At 46.5% G+C, this 16340-nt stretch overlaps 1 protein-coding gene across 2 annotated transcripts; it reads left to right on the forward strand.

Moving 5' to 3' along the window:
* Positions 1-304: 304 nt before the first annotated feature.
* On the forward strand, positions 305-13271 carry LOC146206385 (catechol O-methyltransferase domain-containing protein 1-like). Of its 2 annotated transcripts, none has more exons than XM_084591051.1 (7): positions 305-549; positions 1130-1268; positions 5193-5298; positions 7512-7630; positions 11539-11593; positions 12508-12641; positions 12978-13271. In XM_084591051.1, the coding sequence occupies exons 2-7, from the start codon at positions 1152-1154 to the stop codon at positions 13128-13130; spliced, it is 684 nt and encodes a 227-aa protein (XP_084447177.1). In that variant the 5' UTR covers positions 305-549; positions 1130-1151; the 3' UTR covers positions 13131-13271. The 2 variants fall into 2 exon arrangements, with proteins under 2 accessions (XP_084447177.1, XP_084447178.1); XM_084591052.1 differs by lacking the exon at positions 305-549 and adding an exon at positions 664-1021.
* Positions 13272-16340: the final 3069 nt, after the last annotated feature.

A 16340-nucleotide genomic window follows, 5' to 3' on the forward strand; every position in this document is an offset into this window, starting at 1 on the left:
TTCACGCTAAAAGCAGCCAGTTTCTCCTGAACGGTTTTCACACCTCCCTTTGGAGAGATGCGTGAGTTGCTCCCATTAGCACCGTCGATTGCGGAAGGCCCGACAGCTAGCGGATGACGGAGGGAGCACCCGGAATTCAAGGGTGCCCGAAGACCGTGGATGGTCAGCGTACGTAACGGATGTGGCGTGTGGCCACTGAATGCGCTCCTTGCGTCATCGTCCCTCCTTCATTTATTGGCCGTTCTTGAGTAACCCTTACAGGAGCGCCGCCTGTGTGCGTCAACGCGCTGCTTTCGCCGAACGGGCGGAATATCAGCTAGCGTACCGGCACGGCTGGCGCTGAGGGGCACTGCAGCGTATCTGGCGGTGAAGTCCCTCGATATCTGGCGGTTTTGTCGAGTGCTCCTGAGCGCGCCGAAAGGTGCCCACGACGCTTCCACAGCGGTCAGTCTTTGTGGTCGTACAGGCTGACGCTAGACTGCGCTTTTACGGGCTGCAAGTGAATTTCACACCTCGTATCTTCTGTAGTGGGCCGTGCTTTTGCCGGAGGTGAGTCCCGAAGGCTCGCGGCCGTGCCTGCATGTGTCCCGCTATTGCACGACTGGGTGATATAACGGTTCGGTACCGACATTCCTATCAGCCCATCGTCGTTGGTTGAGACGCCGCCACGGCTCCGTTATCGCAGGAAGCCAGCGCTTTCCGGTCGAGGTTTGGCGACCTTGTAAGCACTAGCTGCACCAAAAAAAAAAAAAAAAAAAAAAAAAAAAAGAAAAGGAGCGGGAAGGGGGAGCTTGATCGTGCGGCTTCCAATCAGGGTTCAAAAATCTCTGGCCGGTCATATTTTTTCTTTTTTTTTTGCCAGCTGTTGAAAGAAATGTTTACTGTTGCTCTGCCTTCTATTTGGTTTGAAAAATGTATGCCGGTTCTCTAACTTACACAACCATTTTAATACATTGTTCTAAAGCTTGGTCAGACCGCTCTTGGAGTAGTACCACCCACATTTTTTGCCTCGCTTCTCGTGGTGAGTTCTACGCTTGGCCAGTTTTGCTGCACTCGTGACGACTTCGCCGTGCACCGATCTTGTTTATGCACTATCACCCACCACCTGCTGTGTTTTTGTGGGATAAAGAGCACCAACAAGCGACGCCACGATGGACAACGCACCGACCCGTCCTGGGAGGGAAAAGGGCAAGATCGCAACGCCGGAGGCGGAGGCCTACGCCCGCGACCACTGTGTACTGCATCCCGTGCTGCGGAAACTGATTACTGTAAGTAACGACACTTGCGCCTCTATTCCGTTGCTCACTGGGTGCGGCGAACAAGAGCCATCCACAGCAGCAGTATGCAGCAACTAGACCCGCAGAGTTTATTCGTATGTGGATAGTTATAATTAAGGAAGGCACGGGAGTATGACGATGCCTGATCGAGCCGCAAAGTGCTGCTCTGCACATCGCAATGCACTGCAAAACGCTGGCTCTGTATAACGGTTCCGAAGCACGAAACCATGAAAAAAAAAAAAAAAAAATGCTCACTAACGCGCACTTGTCACGTGACCAGACAAGCGCGCAGGCTGGAAGGCTAGGTAAAGGGGTAAAGGGCGCCAGAAACAGCTGCAGATAAGAAGGCCGGAAATGCGCTCTGGTGTGCGTGCGCTCCCCTTGCGGTTCCCTTTCGCGCGTCTCTTTGCACCGCTGATGAGAAGCGCATTTTCGAAGTTCTAAACATTGACATGGCTTTTGAGAATGGCGTGCTGAAAATATGTATAGACTGTTAAAGCATCTAAGTGCGATGATTAAAAGTGAACTATAACAGTGTGGTTAACCAGATCGCTGTTAATGGTCTTAGTAATTTTCTGGTTTGGCTTGGTTTATGGAGTTTAAAGTTCCAAACCGACCTAGGTTATGAGAGACGCTGTAGTAGAGGGCTCCAGAAATTTATACCTCCCGGGGTTCTTTAACGTGTACTGACATCGCACAGCACACGAACGCCTTGCTTTTACCCTCCACCGAAAAGTGGCCGCGGCGGCCGGGATGCGATTTGGCATAGCAGTCCCCCCACTGCAGCATCATGGCGGGTAGTAGTTTTCTGACGCCTTCCACAGATGACAATACAATACCATAAAAGAAATCGCTCCTACACAGAAAGTGTATGATCGAGAATACTTTTAGAGTCTTTAGTGAAACAGCCTTTTTACATTTACACACACTGAAAGCATCATAATTCTAGGCGCTTGGTGCATTTACCCGTGTGTCTTGATGGGTGAAACGGGAGGTAATGTAGGTATGTAGATGTGACCACGCCCAGAGCGAGAAATGTTGCGCAGAAACCGTACTGGGCTTTTAGGAAATACGCTCAGCACAGCTCACAAATTGATATCTTTATATTTTGTATTGCAAAGGAGGCGCCTACCTAAGGCAGCACAAATTGCGCTCATGTTTTTAGGCTTTTTCATTTCCCTTTTGGTCGGCCCAGCGCACATGCGGCTATAGGATACGCGTTCTTCTGCCATTTGACAGTATTATTAAATACATAGGCTAATGATGGCGCGAGCGCATTCAGGGGCAGGAAAAATGCGCATCTACTGCCTGTAAACACTCCACACGCTCCGCACTCAAAGCGAATGCGCGGAAGAAACTATATGCATATATATATAAAAAAATGGAGCTTGCTTATAAAAAAGCGGTGACTCTCCCTCTGGTTAACGTATACACCTGAGAACTTACCCTCAGCAACAACTGAAACGCGAACAAGAAATTTGAAACATGTGAACGGCAGAGTGAGGACATCTTAGGCGGGGAATGCTCATTGCTAGAGCAGGCTGTAATTTCGCTTCAAAGGATCGAAGACTCTCCTTTAGTAGTGTTAGTCAACTTGGCTTAAATTTGCTCCTTACGAATCAACATGTTTGTGTTTAGCGTTTTATTTGTTGTGCACAGTGTGTACTGGTATTGCTATAGGATACCAATATTGCACGAGAGGTTGTGGTTTTTTACGCGACGACATTGAAGGCCCAGTTCTCCGAAAAATTCGCCCCCACGGCGTTGTCGGTGTCATGAGCGAAAGATCACGGCCACGCCTCTGGCAGGTGGCAGGTGGCAGTTCTGGGCATGCTGAGTGGTCGTCAGGTTGTGTGATGTCACGAGGCCGCACGGCATTTCCAGGTTGAGATGGGACTCGAACCCTCCAGGACCCTTGGCTCCTGGGTCATACACGCTACTCCTAGACTATATGCAGGAAAGCTCGTAGGGCTTGGCTAAAAAGGGGCCTAATTATCTATGTTGGGTGGCCGTTCACATAACGTGGTAGCTTACGAGTACAGAGTAATCAGTGTAAAGTAACAGAGGAACGAATTAAGCGAGTAGCAACTGCGATATAATCGCTTATTAGTCACATTAATTAATTACAGCGCTAAAGCCAGCCTGTCTCGAGAACATATAAGTCGAAACTAGTAAAGAAGCAGTGAATATATCAAAGTTTTTTCTTTTATATTTTACGTGATACAGACTTAACTTTAACGTCAAACCATCTCTGGCTTTTGAAATCAAAGCAGAAAAAAATATAATTTAATTATACATTATTTCGCGATTGTAGGCGAACATTACACGGTGACCCGTGTGCAGTAATATCTTGGGCATGAAAAAAAAATGCAACCAAAATTTGGCTTCTGTGTTTCTTTGAGTGTCCCCCCAATTGTGAACATTGAACGCATTTTATAGGGGTCTGCAAATATTCGAAATCTTCGAATGCCGAATCAAATAGCGCGCTCTTAAAATTATTTTATTCCAATCAAATATGATTATTTCAAGTTATTGAATTTTTCGTGAGTCATTGGTACGAAGTTCGCGTGCTGAGCTGGATGCGGATGCAACGTCCCAAGACGTTATAATGCCGTTGGCATGAGGTCCCTACATGGCCTCCAAGGTTTGGCGAACCGCGCATTCATGTTTACTTTTGGAGGTCATGACGCATGCGTTGCTCTGGCGCCCTTTCGTCTACTGAAGTGTAACGCAGGCTTATTCGCTGTCATCATCAGGAGCTAATGACAATTTTCATATATAAATGCAACGACGGTTATGCTGACCTAGATAGGATTCTGTAATGTAGAGTGGATATCAATGTTGCAAAGTTACAGAACCGCACCGACGCCGTGGCTAGGGCTTGGCTGTTTTTTTTTTTTTCTCGCAGTTATTGGTTCCGTGCTAAAATATTTGGTTCATACTTTGATTAGGCTTTTAGCTACATTATTGGTATCCAATGCGGTTGCAAAGCATCACTGCTTGTATTCGATTCGGCTTTGAAAGTGCACCCTTAGTATCGGTAACTTGGAAGGAATCGGGCAATTCTTCCTTCTTAGCTATACAGTCCACTACTATCTGCACTCGCATGTGCACTGTGCTTTATCTCCCGCTATAAGTGGGCTTATTCTTAGAACAGGTTCGTGGCAAGCCGCAAGTGGTTACCATCTTTTGATTAAGCTTGCAAATTACGGGGGATTTTTTTTTTTTTTTGCATATCTTTACTTTAAAACGCCGTGAAAGGTGCCTATGTGCGGCCTGTGCAGGAGGGTTGTACAGCAAGACGAGCATTATGTAAACTGTAGAGCTCGTTGATTAAATTGTCTAACTAAAATTAACTTATCAGCTCTCTTATCTTAATCTTAAGGGGCAATGCTATATTGCGAAAATGACGGTCCTACAGATCAGAGGCGAGTCCCCATTTCAAATATTCTTCATCGGCAATATGGCTTCAAATATGTAACTTCAAAAATGTGCATCCGAAAGCTCATCTAGTCGGCTTTCACGTATTGCACATTTATATTTCAGCGTCGCTTGCATAATTTGTATCCATCAAATCATAGACGCCGTTTTTGTATCTGATGACGTAGAACTTGGCATGATTCTGGCGAAAATACCGCGCGCAGCGGCGGCGTGCTATTAATGTGTAGTGCGTGAAAGCCAACTCAACGGGCTTTCAGATGCGTATTTTTGACGTTGGATATTTCGGCCCGCATGACTGATTAAGCACGTTCAAAGAGGGGCTCACCTTCGATATGGACGGCCTTAAATTTCCCACTATAACATATGATCCTTTAAAAAGTAAAAAAAGTTTATTGGTTAATTTCAGTTAATTATTCGTATCTAATCACACCCTCACCTGTTCTCATATCTTTTGCTGGCGCATGCGCCGAGAAGGAGACAGTGAAGCTGCCCCACGGACGCATGCACACCAAGCCTGCACAGCTGCAGCTTTACCAAGTCCTGCTGAAGGCCACCCGTGCTAAGAAATACCTGGAAGTTGGTAAGCTCACGCGACGAGGCCATCACCGCCGTCACGATAACGGTTGGGTAAAAAATTGCGCAAAAAAACACAAAGGACAAAGAAGAACACATAAGACGTGTGACAAGCGCTAAGATGGGCCCGCTGTACTAGAAATGCAGTTGAGAAGAGCGTATTGCCGGGCTAGTGTTCGTCTTATGTGTTCTTCTTTGTCCTTTGTGTTTTTTTGCGCAATTTTTTACCCAATGGATCACCAACTAGCCCGGCAATACGCTCTTCTCAACCACGATAACGGTGTCGTGGCACGCGACAAAATGGCGCTCGCCTGGGCTCGAGGCACCACTTGACGGCACACGCGAATAACATCGGCGCAGTGGTGGAAGCAGAACGAATGAACGAGCGTATCAAGATTTTTTTTTTTTTCAATGTATCTTTTCTCTGTATGCACGATTTCTTTGGCGGCTTTTCAGATTCAAGGTGATGAAAGTGCGGGCTAGTTGGTTCCTCGGGTCTGCAACACACAGTGCGATGCGGGCGAGGACAAATGATGCTTTATTACACTTCTCTTGTATTACGGGAGTAACTACTCCCAGCACTGAAACCAACAAGAATCCGGCAACTGACGATAGCTGGCCTATCAGCAAGCAATCCTGCATCGTATATCGCCTGGACGCAGGGACCACATCATCGCTTACTCCTGGATTTCATAAGATTAGCCAACCTTTTTCCATTCGTTTAATCATTTCTTCATTCTTCATCTCATACCCAACTGATGCCCTGAGGCAATATGGTTACAAAAAAAAAAAAAAAAAGAAGAAAACTACTCAGTAGCATCACCACACTTGGATGGATGCATGCTAATAATGACTGGTTACTTCCTTATTACGAATCTACTCCACCCATGGGGATTCCCTTAAAACATTGCACTAACTCCTCTCTCCTGTGTGTTCACTTTGCACTGAAAATTAGAGATTTCAAGAGCGAAGGAGAAGTAATTTATTTTTTTCTTAAAGGGCAAACTAAGCCTTTCCTTTCGTACAATTGGTCGCCTGGGTATGCTCTGTGTGTTGGTATCATCGCAATGTGCAGCTCTGGCAAGCTACACCTGAGTCCGATACATGCGCGCTCATTGACGAATGCAGAGCCGGACGTGGTTCCGTTTTAATAAATTATTTCGCTCATCCTCTCGGAAAGCTGCGGACTTGTAACAACGAGTGTTGATTGGCCGCCGATTGCGCGCTGATTGAGGATGCGTTAGCAAACCACGCTGTCGCCGATCAAGGCACTCCAAAATCGTAAACCATTTTCAAATGTGCGCAGCAGCACCAGTTAGTTCCCGTCACTGTAGCTTGCCGACGACTACTGAAATTACTTGTCCAACAGCGCAAAACTGTGGAGCAGCTAACTCAGTAAAATATTTACAACGTTCACTGTTCTTAGCCCATTCGTCAGTAATAGGGGCCGTTTGTCGCGCTTTTCTTTCTTTTTTTTTTTTTGCTTCGCCCGCCATCTGGAAAATTTAATTCAAAATTATAAATCTCATTTTGTAAAAGCGGGACGAAGGCGCTCTGCGATGTTACCGTCGGCTCACAATCAATAAATTTATGGGCGTTCTTTACAAAATAGACCAAAAAATTAGTTTCTCCCCTTGATCATTCGAATAAAGATTCGTTAAATCGCGAGAGACCATAAGATTGGTCTCGCAATTTTGAATTAGTAAAGTATTGGACCCTATGATTGTCTTAGGAGGGATATCTTTGTTAAATTGGGTTTCGTTAAATCATGTTTTGACTGTAACCCTCATTTTTTTCAACGAAGAGAACTCAATAAACTAATTTAGCTTATAGGGTTGAACATTCCAAAGCGACTCAAGCTATGAGAGACGCCGTAGTGGAGGGCTCCGGAAATTTTGACCACTTGGGGTTCCTTAACGCGCACTGACATCGCACAGCACACGGACGCCTTGAACTTCACAGATAGAAAAGCGACCGCCGCTTCCCGGATGCACAGAGAGAAATGCACAATGTAAATAGGACCTTCTACCCACAGAATGGCACAGACTCTGCTAACCTTCTCGCCAGTATCCAATATTTTAACACTATGGCCCTACCCTGTAACGTGTTCAGGTTTTAATGTGACATTCTGGATCAAGGTGTACAGTACAAACCAACACCGTATACTTTTGCTCCCCAGCGGCGGAAGCCATGCATTCGTCCCTTCTGTGGGCTGCGCAGGCGTGTTCACCGGCTGCAGCGCCTTGTCAGCGGCCCTGGCGCTTCCTCCTGATGGCACCGTGCGGGGCCTCGACATTGACCGAGAGACCGCCGACTTCGGAAGGCCATTCTGGAAGGAGGCAAGTTGCACATGCCCGCTTCTCTCAGTTGTAGACCGATGATGCCGCCATAGGGTTATGCTTTCTTCGCTGAGGATAGACTCGAAAGTTTTGATTGAAATTAGCTAAAAAGATATATTTTCCGTTTGCGTGGAGCAAATTGTACGATAGGGCAATTAACTCAGCCTGAAACTGAAAAAAAAAAAAGAAAAGCAATGTGTTGCACAATGAAGCTGTGCTGGAACAGCTCGTGCTCGAGTACTTGGCAGTGACAAAACCGCAAAGGCTCTCCGCAGATAAATCCTACAGGTGTTATGTGTAATCAAAGTTAAAAAAAAAAGCTAAAGTCCTAGTTTGCTGGATACAGGCGCGAGGAGCTTGCAGGTCAAGCATGAAACACACCAACGAAGGATAATTTGTGTTAATCTCATCGCAAATATTAATATATAGGCTAGAGCACTGCACCGGATTGGGCCTTGTCCGAACATCCGTTGGTTCACCGGCCCTATAGGCTGAGCCCGGACCGCGCTCGGGCCCTTACATAGAGAACTTGAGTCCGGCTTTTTATTTTTAGTTTTTTTTTTTTTTTCACTATCGCAGGATTAAGTATTCCTGGGAGCAATCTAGCAGGGACACAGATTAAAGAGAGCTATGAAGTGTTTTTCGCTGAGAAAATAAGAAACTCACTGCTTGGTTAATTTTTCGTGCATATTTTCTCGTGGGATAGAAGCTGCAATAAATGTACCATTTTTCTTTAAATTTTCACCTGCTTCCTGGAACTACTCGAAAACAGCATACCGGAGTTAAAATTTCTTGGGAGCGTTCTTCGCTGCCATGGGATCAAATGCTTATCGGCAACATCATTTCTTTGTGGAGTTTAATGAACGTCTCTCACCATGAAATGTCTGATTGCCATCTGAATTACTCGCCTGACCCCTGTTGAACATGCTTAGAGAAATTAAATGGCACATTTCAATGGTTGAATTTAGAACAGCTCCGAAAGACGTATACCGACACTCGCTGCTTCTAAAGTGCAATATTCATTTACGGGATTCACTACTGTGGCGCTCTTGGCGGAACTACTACGCCTGGCGCACGGCTCATTTGCACGAGACCACTCCCCTAACAAAGTGTACACGGCTGCAGGCTAAGCTGACGCTGTTTCTTCTGCTAGCGAACGGCGAACGCTGTCAGCTTTGCAGTTTTGTGTTAGCGCTTGCGAGTGCACATTTGAAGCCCCAGAAGCAGCTTGAAAAGGGCTTTCATCGGACCAATCGCCGTGCAGCGGTTTCGATTGTGTCGTATGGTGTCGTCCCCTCCAAAAAGCACATCTATACGTCGTGGGCAGCAAACAAACGCGCCAGTGGTGATTTGCCCACTTCGAACCATTTAACTCATAATACGCTAGCAGCAGGCGCTTTGGCCTAATACTGTGGCCACTGCCTCATCTCTTGCAGAAATATATAATAAGTTTTCGACTTAAAATCATTTATTATAGACGTCACAATCGTCAGGTATTTCTGATCACTTCTGAGTTTAGTTTAAGATGCGTTGCTGTAGAAAAATGGCCACCGCCTCTCTGATTAAGATTCGACGAGTATGTTATTGCTGACAGGGTGATTAATTGTGATGTATAAAAGATATATTTGAGGTGCATTTCTGAGTGAATTATGATAGATTTTAACTAGTGATTTGGTAAAAAAAAAAGAAAGAAAGAATGTATCGAATGAAGTTTCTTGTGTTGTTTTTCTAACATCACACAAATGCTGCCTTAACACCTGTATTATTAACTTCCTTTGAAAGCTGGAATGAACCAGGACTAAACCAGCCGGTCAGCAAAGGACTTTCATCGACCCTCTGAGAGGAGGAAGTAAGAATAGCGTCGGAAATGCGGCATTAAATCCAGTAGAAATACATGCCACTCCGATGCACTTCCCGGATCAAAACGTGTTCATAGCCTGCGCTTGTGCTTGTGATATCCGATGTTCGAAGTCCCACCACACCCAGATTTTATGATATCGGTATACGGTGCAAGAACACAACAGATGTTGTTTTCGTGATTAATTTTTCATTATTTATGATTACACCCAAGTGATATCAGATTCATTTCATATTTGTAACGGATGACTTCAACCAGCAAAGTCGTGCTCATAAAAATATAATTTCTACTGCTACGAAGGCTTTTTAATATTTACATATTTCAAGCGTAAAACATAACTGCAAAAGTAGCATTTTATGTCATGTTTTTCTTTTTTCCCCTGATTTATTTTTTTTTTAAGCCTTAACGCCACTTTTGCGCCTTTGCTGGCCACTCAATCACTCGTGTTGCTAGTAAGAGTCTATACGGACAATTTTTTACCATTTCATTCGTCCTCTGCAACTGAGAAAAAAAAAAAAAAAGAGAGGGAGCCCGGACCAGCAAAAGCTATGCCATGCTTAAAACCAATTAATAATGAATAAAAGGGAGCAAAAGCTCGAGATACAAAAAAAAAAAAAAACTTTTTTTTTTTAAAGCGAAACAAGGTATTAAAAAAAAAAAACAAGGTCCATGTTGCAAGGTGGTCCACGCTGGTTTAAGAAGAATAAAAATAAAAAACCAGAAGGTAGCATCCAGACCTGCAAATGAAACAAAAACAGGAACCAGAAAAGAAGGGAACAACAGTCATACAAAATGACAACGGACGGAGAGAGAGGCAGACGTTACAAAACCCGAACAATAAGGAAAAAGAGAGACTGGGGTAGAATAGTAAACAGGACACTCCCCAACAATGAAATAAAAATCGGGTGAACAATAGAGAATTGCAGCCTCCTACGGCATTGTATTCGTAGGTCTACAAATTCACAATGCCAAGTGGGTCTACAATACAAATACGCGCCACTCAGTGACCACGGAACTTTCTTGAACTGTTGCGGGAACGGGCCCGGGCCGAGCAGCCACACGCCGAGGTCGGCGGGCCGGGCCTGTCCTTATCAGAGCGGTAAAATAGTGGGCCTTTGCCGATGCTGAACTTGAAACCGCGAGCCTGGGTCAAGTTCAGGCCTCATAATGAGGCATGTGCAGCGCTATAATGTCTAGTAATGAAAAAAACTAAAATACCATGTTACAGAACCCATAACTGAATAATTTGAACAAAGAAAGTGACTGCGTGAGGTGGCTCCTTTAACCAGAATCAGAGCTGCCTGTTCTGCCCACAACGACGTAGTTCCAGTCAAAATCTCCATATTGAGGGTTCATGCAGCATGTGCGCTTCGCTCTTTGACCCTGGAGATCACACTGTCAGCGACAGGGGAGTTTTCAACCGCCACCTCAGGGCACTGGACCCTGGACTGCGCCTTCCCCTATAGTGCGTCGAGAAGCAACGTTGTTGTGCCATTTATGGCTCGATGTTGCTTTCACGAGCAATATGCTTTCCGCATTGCCCTTCCTGTGAAAATTGTGGCTGTGCCAGACACAGTCGAGCATCTCCTGTCTGAATGCGCGGCATTTGTGAAGAAAGACATGAGTTTCGTTGCGCGCTGTACCTCCTCGATTATCGTCTTTTAACGGCGGATAAGGTCCCTATGGTACGTGGCCACGACAGACTCGACTGCCTTCGAGGCATGGCACTGTTTAGTTACCTAACAGCCACCGGCTTGAGTGGCAAATTGTGACTGTGCTCCACGTCCCTCGACTCTTCGCCTCTTTAATCTCCTCATCCCTTTTCTCCAGGGTGGGGTAGCCAACCGGAGGCCTTTCTGGTTAACACCCCTGCCTTCCCTCCCCCTCCTTATCTATCTAGAGCATGAATGCGAGGCCAACAAAGAGAGTCCTGTTTGCGCAATATGGGCTCATGTTCTCACCGGCGTAATTCATAGCCAGCGCTGCGTGTACGCCAGGCCTGCACTGTCAGTTAGATGAAATGTGGTTCTTTTCTTTCATGTTCTCCTAGGCTGGCGTTGAGCAAAAGATCGACATTCGCATTGGCAAGGCCGTCGAATCCCTTGGTGAGACTTGAGCGCATGAGCGCTACTTTTGTGAAATTGGAACTGAGTTCGAGTTCACGTGCATAATGGAAAGCACCTTGGCGGCCAACTACTATTTAATAACACATCTATTTATCACCTTTAATTTTAGTTTGGCAGTGGAGAGAATAGTCTTTAGGAAATCTTTATTTTACCTGCACCCTGGTTAAATTCCACGTCACCGCAGAATAAAATAACTAGTGCGACACTTCATCAGTGAGTTTTGTCAACCGCAGTTGACGGTGCACAGGTTTCCCAGCTGCAAAATTTTGGACGACGTCGACCTTGCATACGCGCGTTGCCAAAAACGTTCACTTACAGATAGGAACAGCTGTTGAAGAGGACAACAGTAATATGTGGCATGTACCGGTAATAAAGATAATATATATAACGTGCTCGTCGATCGCCGAACAAAGAATGACCGTCGCACTCGTCAACGCTCAATTTAAAGGCTGCTCAGAACAATCTAGATAACGTCGCAAACTGCTAGTAGCACAACCTGGAACATTGTAGAAACATACGCGAGTGATCGGAATCTTAGTAGCACAACCTGGAACATTGGAGAAACATACGCGAGTGATCGGAATCTTCGAGACAGATCTCGGCGCATCTTTCGTGACAAAGAAAATGATAACACGTCGTATCGCGACAGCGAGTATGAACAAACACGGGATACAGAATTGATAAGCGAGCCCGAATAACAATGATAAGGGCGCATGCCACCGGCTGTCGAACAGGAACAAATAAGGATTTAAAGAGTTCGCGGCAATATAAAGAACCATAAATTTGGCGTCTTTGTGTAGAGAAGCAGAAGGCAAATACGGAATCAAACTTCTTCGCTACTAAGCCACGAGTTTACCAGCTTCTGCTCTACGTTTTTTCCTCGTCTCCTGTAGATGCATTGATTTCGGGTGGAGAGTCTGAAAGCTACGATTTCGCCTACATCGATGCGAACAAGGAAGAATACGACGAGTACTACGAGCGTTGCCTGCGACTTGTTAAGCCTAATGGAATCATCGCCTTTGATAACGTGAGTGCATTCACTACGCCTTATGCATGCGAGAAGGAAAAAGAAAAGTCTTCCATTTCCTTCCATTGTAAGTGAGCAAGTGAAGCTGCATAATTTAAACGACGCACTCCTAATTGAAATATGCCAGTAGTTATGATATTGAAATTTATTGTATTCAAATTTAAATAAGGAAAGTTTTAAGGCTCTTCATCCATCTTCATGTATAAGTAATGCCCGCAGAAGCTACAGGTACTGCGATTCGAAAGGAACGAGCAATCGGAGAACACAGCGTGGTTCTCCATCTGACCGTTCGATACGAAACTGAGCCGTGTATAAAGAGTTTCCTGTTGTGCGTAGACCCTGCAGGGAGGCCGAGTTTTCGACGACCAGACGACCGAGGAGTCCGCCCTGGCGATGCGCGCGCTTAATGCCAAGCTGAAGAGTGACGAGCGTGTTCAGCTGAGCATGCTGCCCTTCGGCGATGGCGTCAACATTGTCCTCAAGCGGTGACCGTCAATGGCGCGACATTACCCGCTTCACCGTGGACTGCTTTTTGACGCCTCATGAGGCTGCGAAAACTCTTTCCACGCAGTGCCAGGCAGGGTACTGGCACGCCTTGCACGGCTTAAATAAAATCTACACTGATTTCTACATCTGGCAATGTTGACAGAAGGAGGCGGGCAGCTTTTAGTGCGAATGACCATGACGGTTCAATGGTTTTGTTTTGTTTCTGCCAATGGAGGGGATGCCACACTTGAACCTTGCTGTAACGAAGCTGGAGGGGACAGGCAATGTTTTTCGTTGTAGACGTGTGTTGATTAAAACCACAGTTGTTTAGCCTCTCACCGATCGGCATTAAGGAAAAAACCAATCCCTCCACCGCTACCGAATGTATAGCTTTGTAAGTACGTACTAAGTATACACCAAAAGAATATGCCAGCCTCGCCATCTCGCGCTCATGTAGTTCTTTTTTCGTGGAGCCTAGGAAATGAGTCTTTGAACTTCAGAAGAAAGGGTGAGACCTACTGTGAATAATTAGTCACAAAAGAAGGCACGGCTGTGATTCCGTAGTGTGTCCGTTTTTATTTGCGTCCCTACATGACGCATGAACACGTTGGTCACGGGCAGCATAAGTAGAGAATGAGTACGGCAGGCGGAAGGAGAAACCATCTTGAGGAGATTCTTTCCACTGCGTTGAAAGGTAAGGTTTTCAGCGGTGAATATTAACACCGATACACCGATCTGCGCGTCCTGGTCAAAGGAGATTGCCTTGCGCTTTCGTTTTCTATATATAGGACGAGCGGTGCAGATACCGACGGGTAAACCAAACACACTTTCAAACGTTGAAACCATGTGATCACGCCATGAAAACTGACACTAAAGGTAGATTTAGACAAATGAGCCGAATGGCTGATGGTCCAGGCGGGCCACGCATCTCGTGACCGAATCGTCTTTGTTTTGAGTGGTCTTGAGCAATCGTGGCGAGTACTGCGGTTTGAAAGCAGCGGGCTGGTCTGAAAACAATTCCAGTCCGCTTCGGTCCGATCGTTTGGAAGCGAGAAAGTTTTTTTAGAGCGCAGCTCTTTGGCGCCTGTTCCTGGGTTTAGCATCGGCGTCGTCGTCGGCGTCGACCGTGTAGGCCTCGTAACCAGCTCCGCCCTCCTTTCATCGCCCCAGTTCGAGCCGGCGCTTCGGCAACCGGAGCCTCGCAGAAAGAGGGAGGGGGGGTACACTCAGCGGCGAACAATGGGGGCACGAGCGCGCGCAACAACCGGAGAGAACACGAGGAAAGGAGGGGGGGGGGGGAGGGGGGTCGGCGGAGGCAGCGCTAGCAGCGACTGACTGATGCCGCTGCCACCGCAAGGAGGAGGAGGGGGTCCCCCCTCTCCTGCGCGAGGGTGCTCTCCGTTGCCGAAACGCCGGCTCGCTATCAGCGGATCACTGTGCGTGCATCCCGTTTTCACTCGCTAGCGGCGTCAGCGGCATCAGTCAGTCCTGCTATCATTTCGTCGCGCACTGTTCCTATGGGCTCACGCACTGCCTCCAGCAACCTCCCAATAACCTCAATGCTCTCTTCATTTCTCCGACCTCAAAGCTTCTTTCATGACAGCCAAGAGCTCTTAGTGGAGTGTTTCTTGAAGAAATACGTGTGAAAAATAAAAAAAAAAGTCTGTGGTTGTACATACGTGTCTTGCTCGAAATCTTGTCTCTAATTGTACATACGTGCCTTGCTCGAAATATTTGCCTCAATCTATCGAAAAGGTGAAACAGCTGATGAGCTGCGCTCAGATTTCGCATTAGGAAGTAACGTAATCGTCGGCAATTTTTTTTTCTCCTTGCCCAGTTCTCGTCGTAGTCGATTTCCAAGAAGAAAGGTGCAATATGATTAAATTATGATGCGCTTAGAAAACTATCTATAATTTTGAAAGCTATTTTTGCAGTGCGAATTTCTTTACTTTCCCATAGATTGACAACACAAGATGTGCCGCCTCAAGTCCCTCAAAATACGTGTCGCTTGCCCCTCGCCTTCGAGTAGCGAATTCGCGTTGATGTTTTTTTATGTCTGAGCCTGTCAACAAGCGGTCTTTGAAAACAATGTTCGCTACGATATATTAATCATAATTTCTCGCTTTCGAAAGCACCGATAAAAAACACGTTTCCATGCAGCCTCTTTGTCAGCTGGGTAACCGAAAAAAGCAAAAATAAGAAACCCCACTGGCAAAGAGCGCCGGCTTTGCGCGCATCTGCAACGCCCATTCCCTCTCCTCTTCATTCTCCTCCTGCTCCGCGTGCACGCGCGGCTGCTCGTGGCACGCGCTCCGGCGCGAGCGGGCTACGCAAACTCCACAGACAGCCGTGCGCTGCGCGGCTGCGCGTAGGTTTTGTAGTTCCTCTCCACTCCGACATAAACCGAGCGCTCGCGCCGTGGAGCAAACTCCAGCTTGGAGTCTCAGCAAGGCTAGGAAAAAAAAGTTCGAAAGAAAAAGCGTACAGAAGCGCAACGATGCGCACACTCCCCCATTCACGCCACCGGGTCGTAAGACAGGCGGAAGAGAAGTTATAAAAAAAAAGCAAGCTGAGAGGGCAAGAAGAACCAGGATTCTAGCCGTGACGTAGATTCCATGTCACCCTTGTTGTCACGTGATCCTCCCCAATTGACATGCAATAATTTAGTCCCCCAAATTTCCACATTTGGAGAGCCCTCTAAAAATTTCTATTCACAAACTATACTGACCTCATGGAGCATGCCCACCTCCCAGAAAGTAGCACATTGTTGTAGTGCTATATTATTAAGGGCTGTCCATTTGCGTGCTTGCCTGCATTTTTTTTTGGTTTAAAAGAAACTTCTGTCGATTGCGAGTGCAGTTATCGTAGACATTTCACTGACCTTTACACTGAAGCCACTGCTCCAGCTGCCGGACAAAAACGCAACCGCTAATTTTGAATGTTACATTACTCTTCCGATCCCTTCCGGCCTTTCTCGCCCTGCCCAAGTTCTCACTCACAAGGCGCTAGCCGATGCAGCGTACAAACCAGACATCCTGATCGTCAATGGCATCGAATCAGGATCGGCTGCCCCAACTGTCCTGCTGCCTGCTGACCTGCAGCACTTGATCTGGACCTGTCCTGGCACGGCGAGCTTCCGCCCCCGCTACACATCTGCTCACCGCATTCAGACTTACGAACACTGGACAGCCCCCAATACCGACGCCAAGCGCA

This window comes from Amblyomma maculatum, chromosome 1 (genome assembly GCF_055883805.1).
Source record: "Amblyomma maculatum isolate TAMU_Amacu chromosome 1, ASM5588380v1, whole genome shotgun sequence".
Taxonomy (NCBI): domain Eukaryota; kingdom Metazoa; phylum Arthropoda; class Arachnida; order Ixodida; family Ixodidae; genus Amblyomma; species Amblyomma maculatum.

Bases quoted from the DNA above. Each gene is read 5' to 3' on its own strand.
- LOC146206385 (XM_084591051.1), top strand. From the start codon at position 1,152: ATGGACAACGCACCGACCCGTCCTGGGAGGGAAAAGGGCAAGATCGCA. The intron at 5,299-7,511 runs GTAAGCTCACGC...TGGGCTGCGCAG, and splicing joins TAAGAAATACCTGGAAGTTG to GCGTGTTCACCGGCTGCAGC. The intron at 11,594-12,507 runs GTGAGACTTGAG...CGTCTCCTGTAG, and splicing joins CAAGGCCGTCGAATCCCTTG to ATGCATTGATTTCGGGTGGA.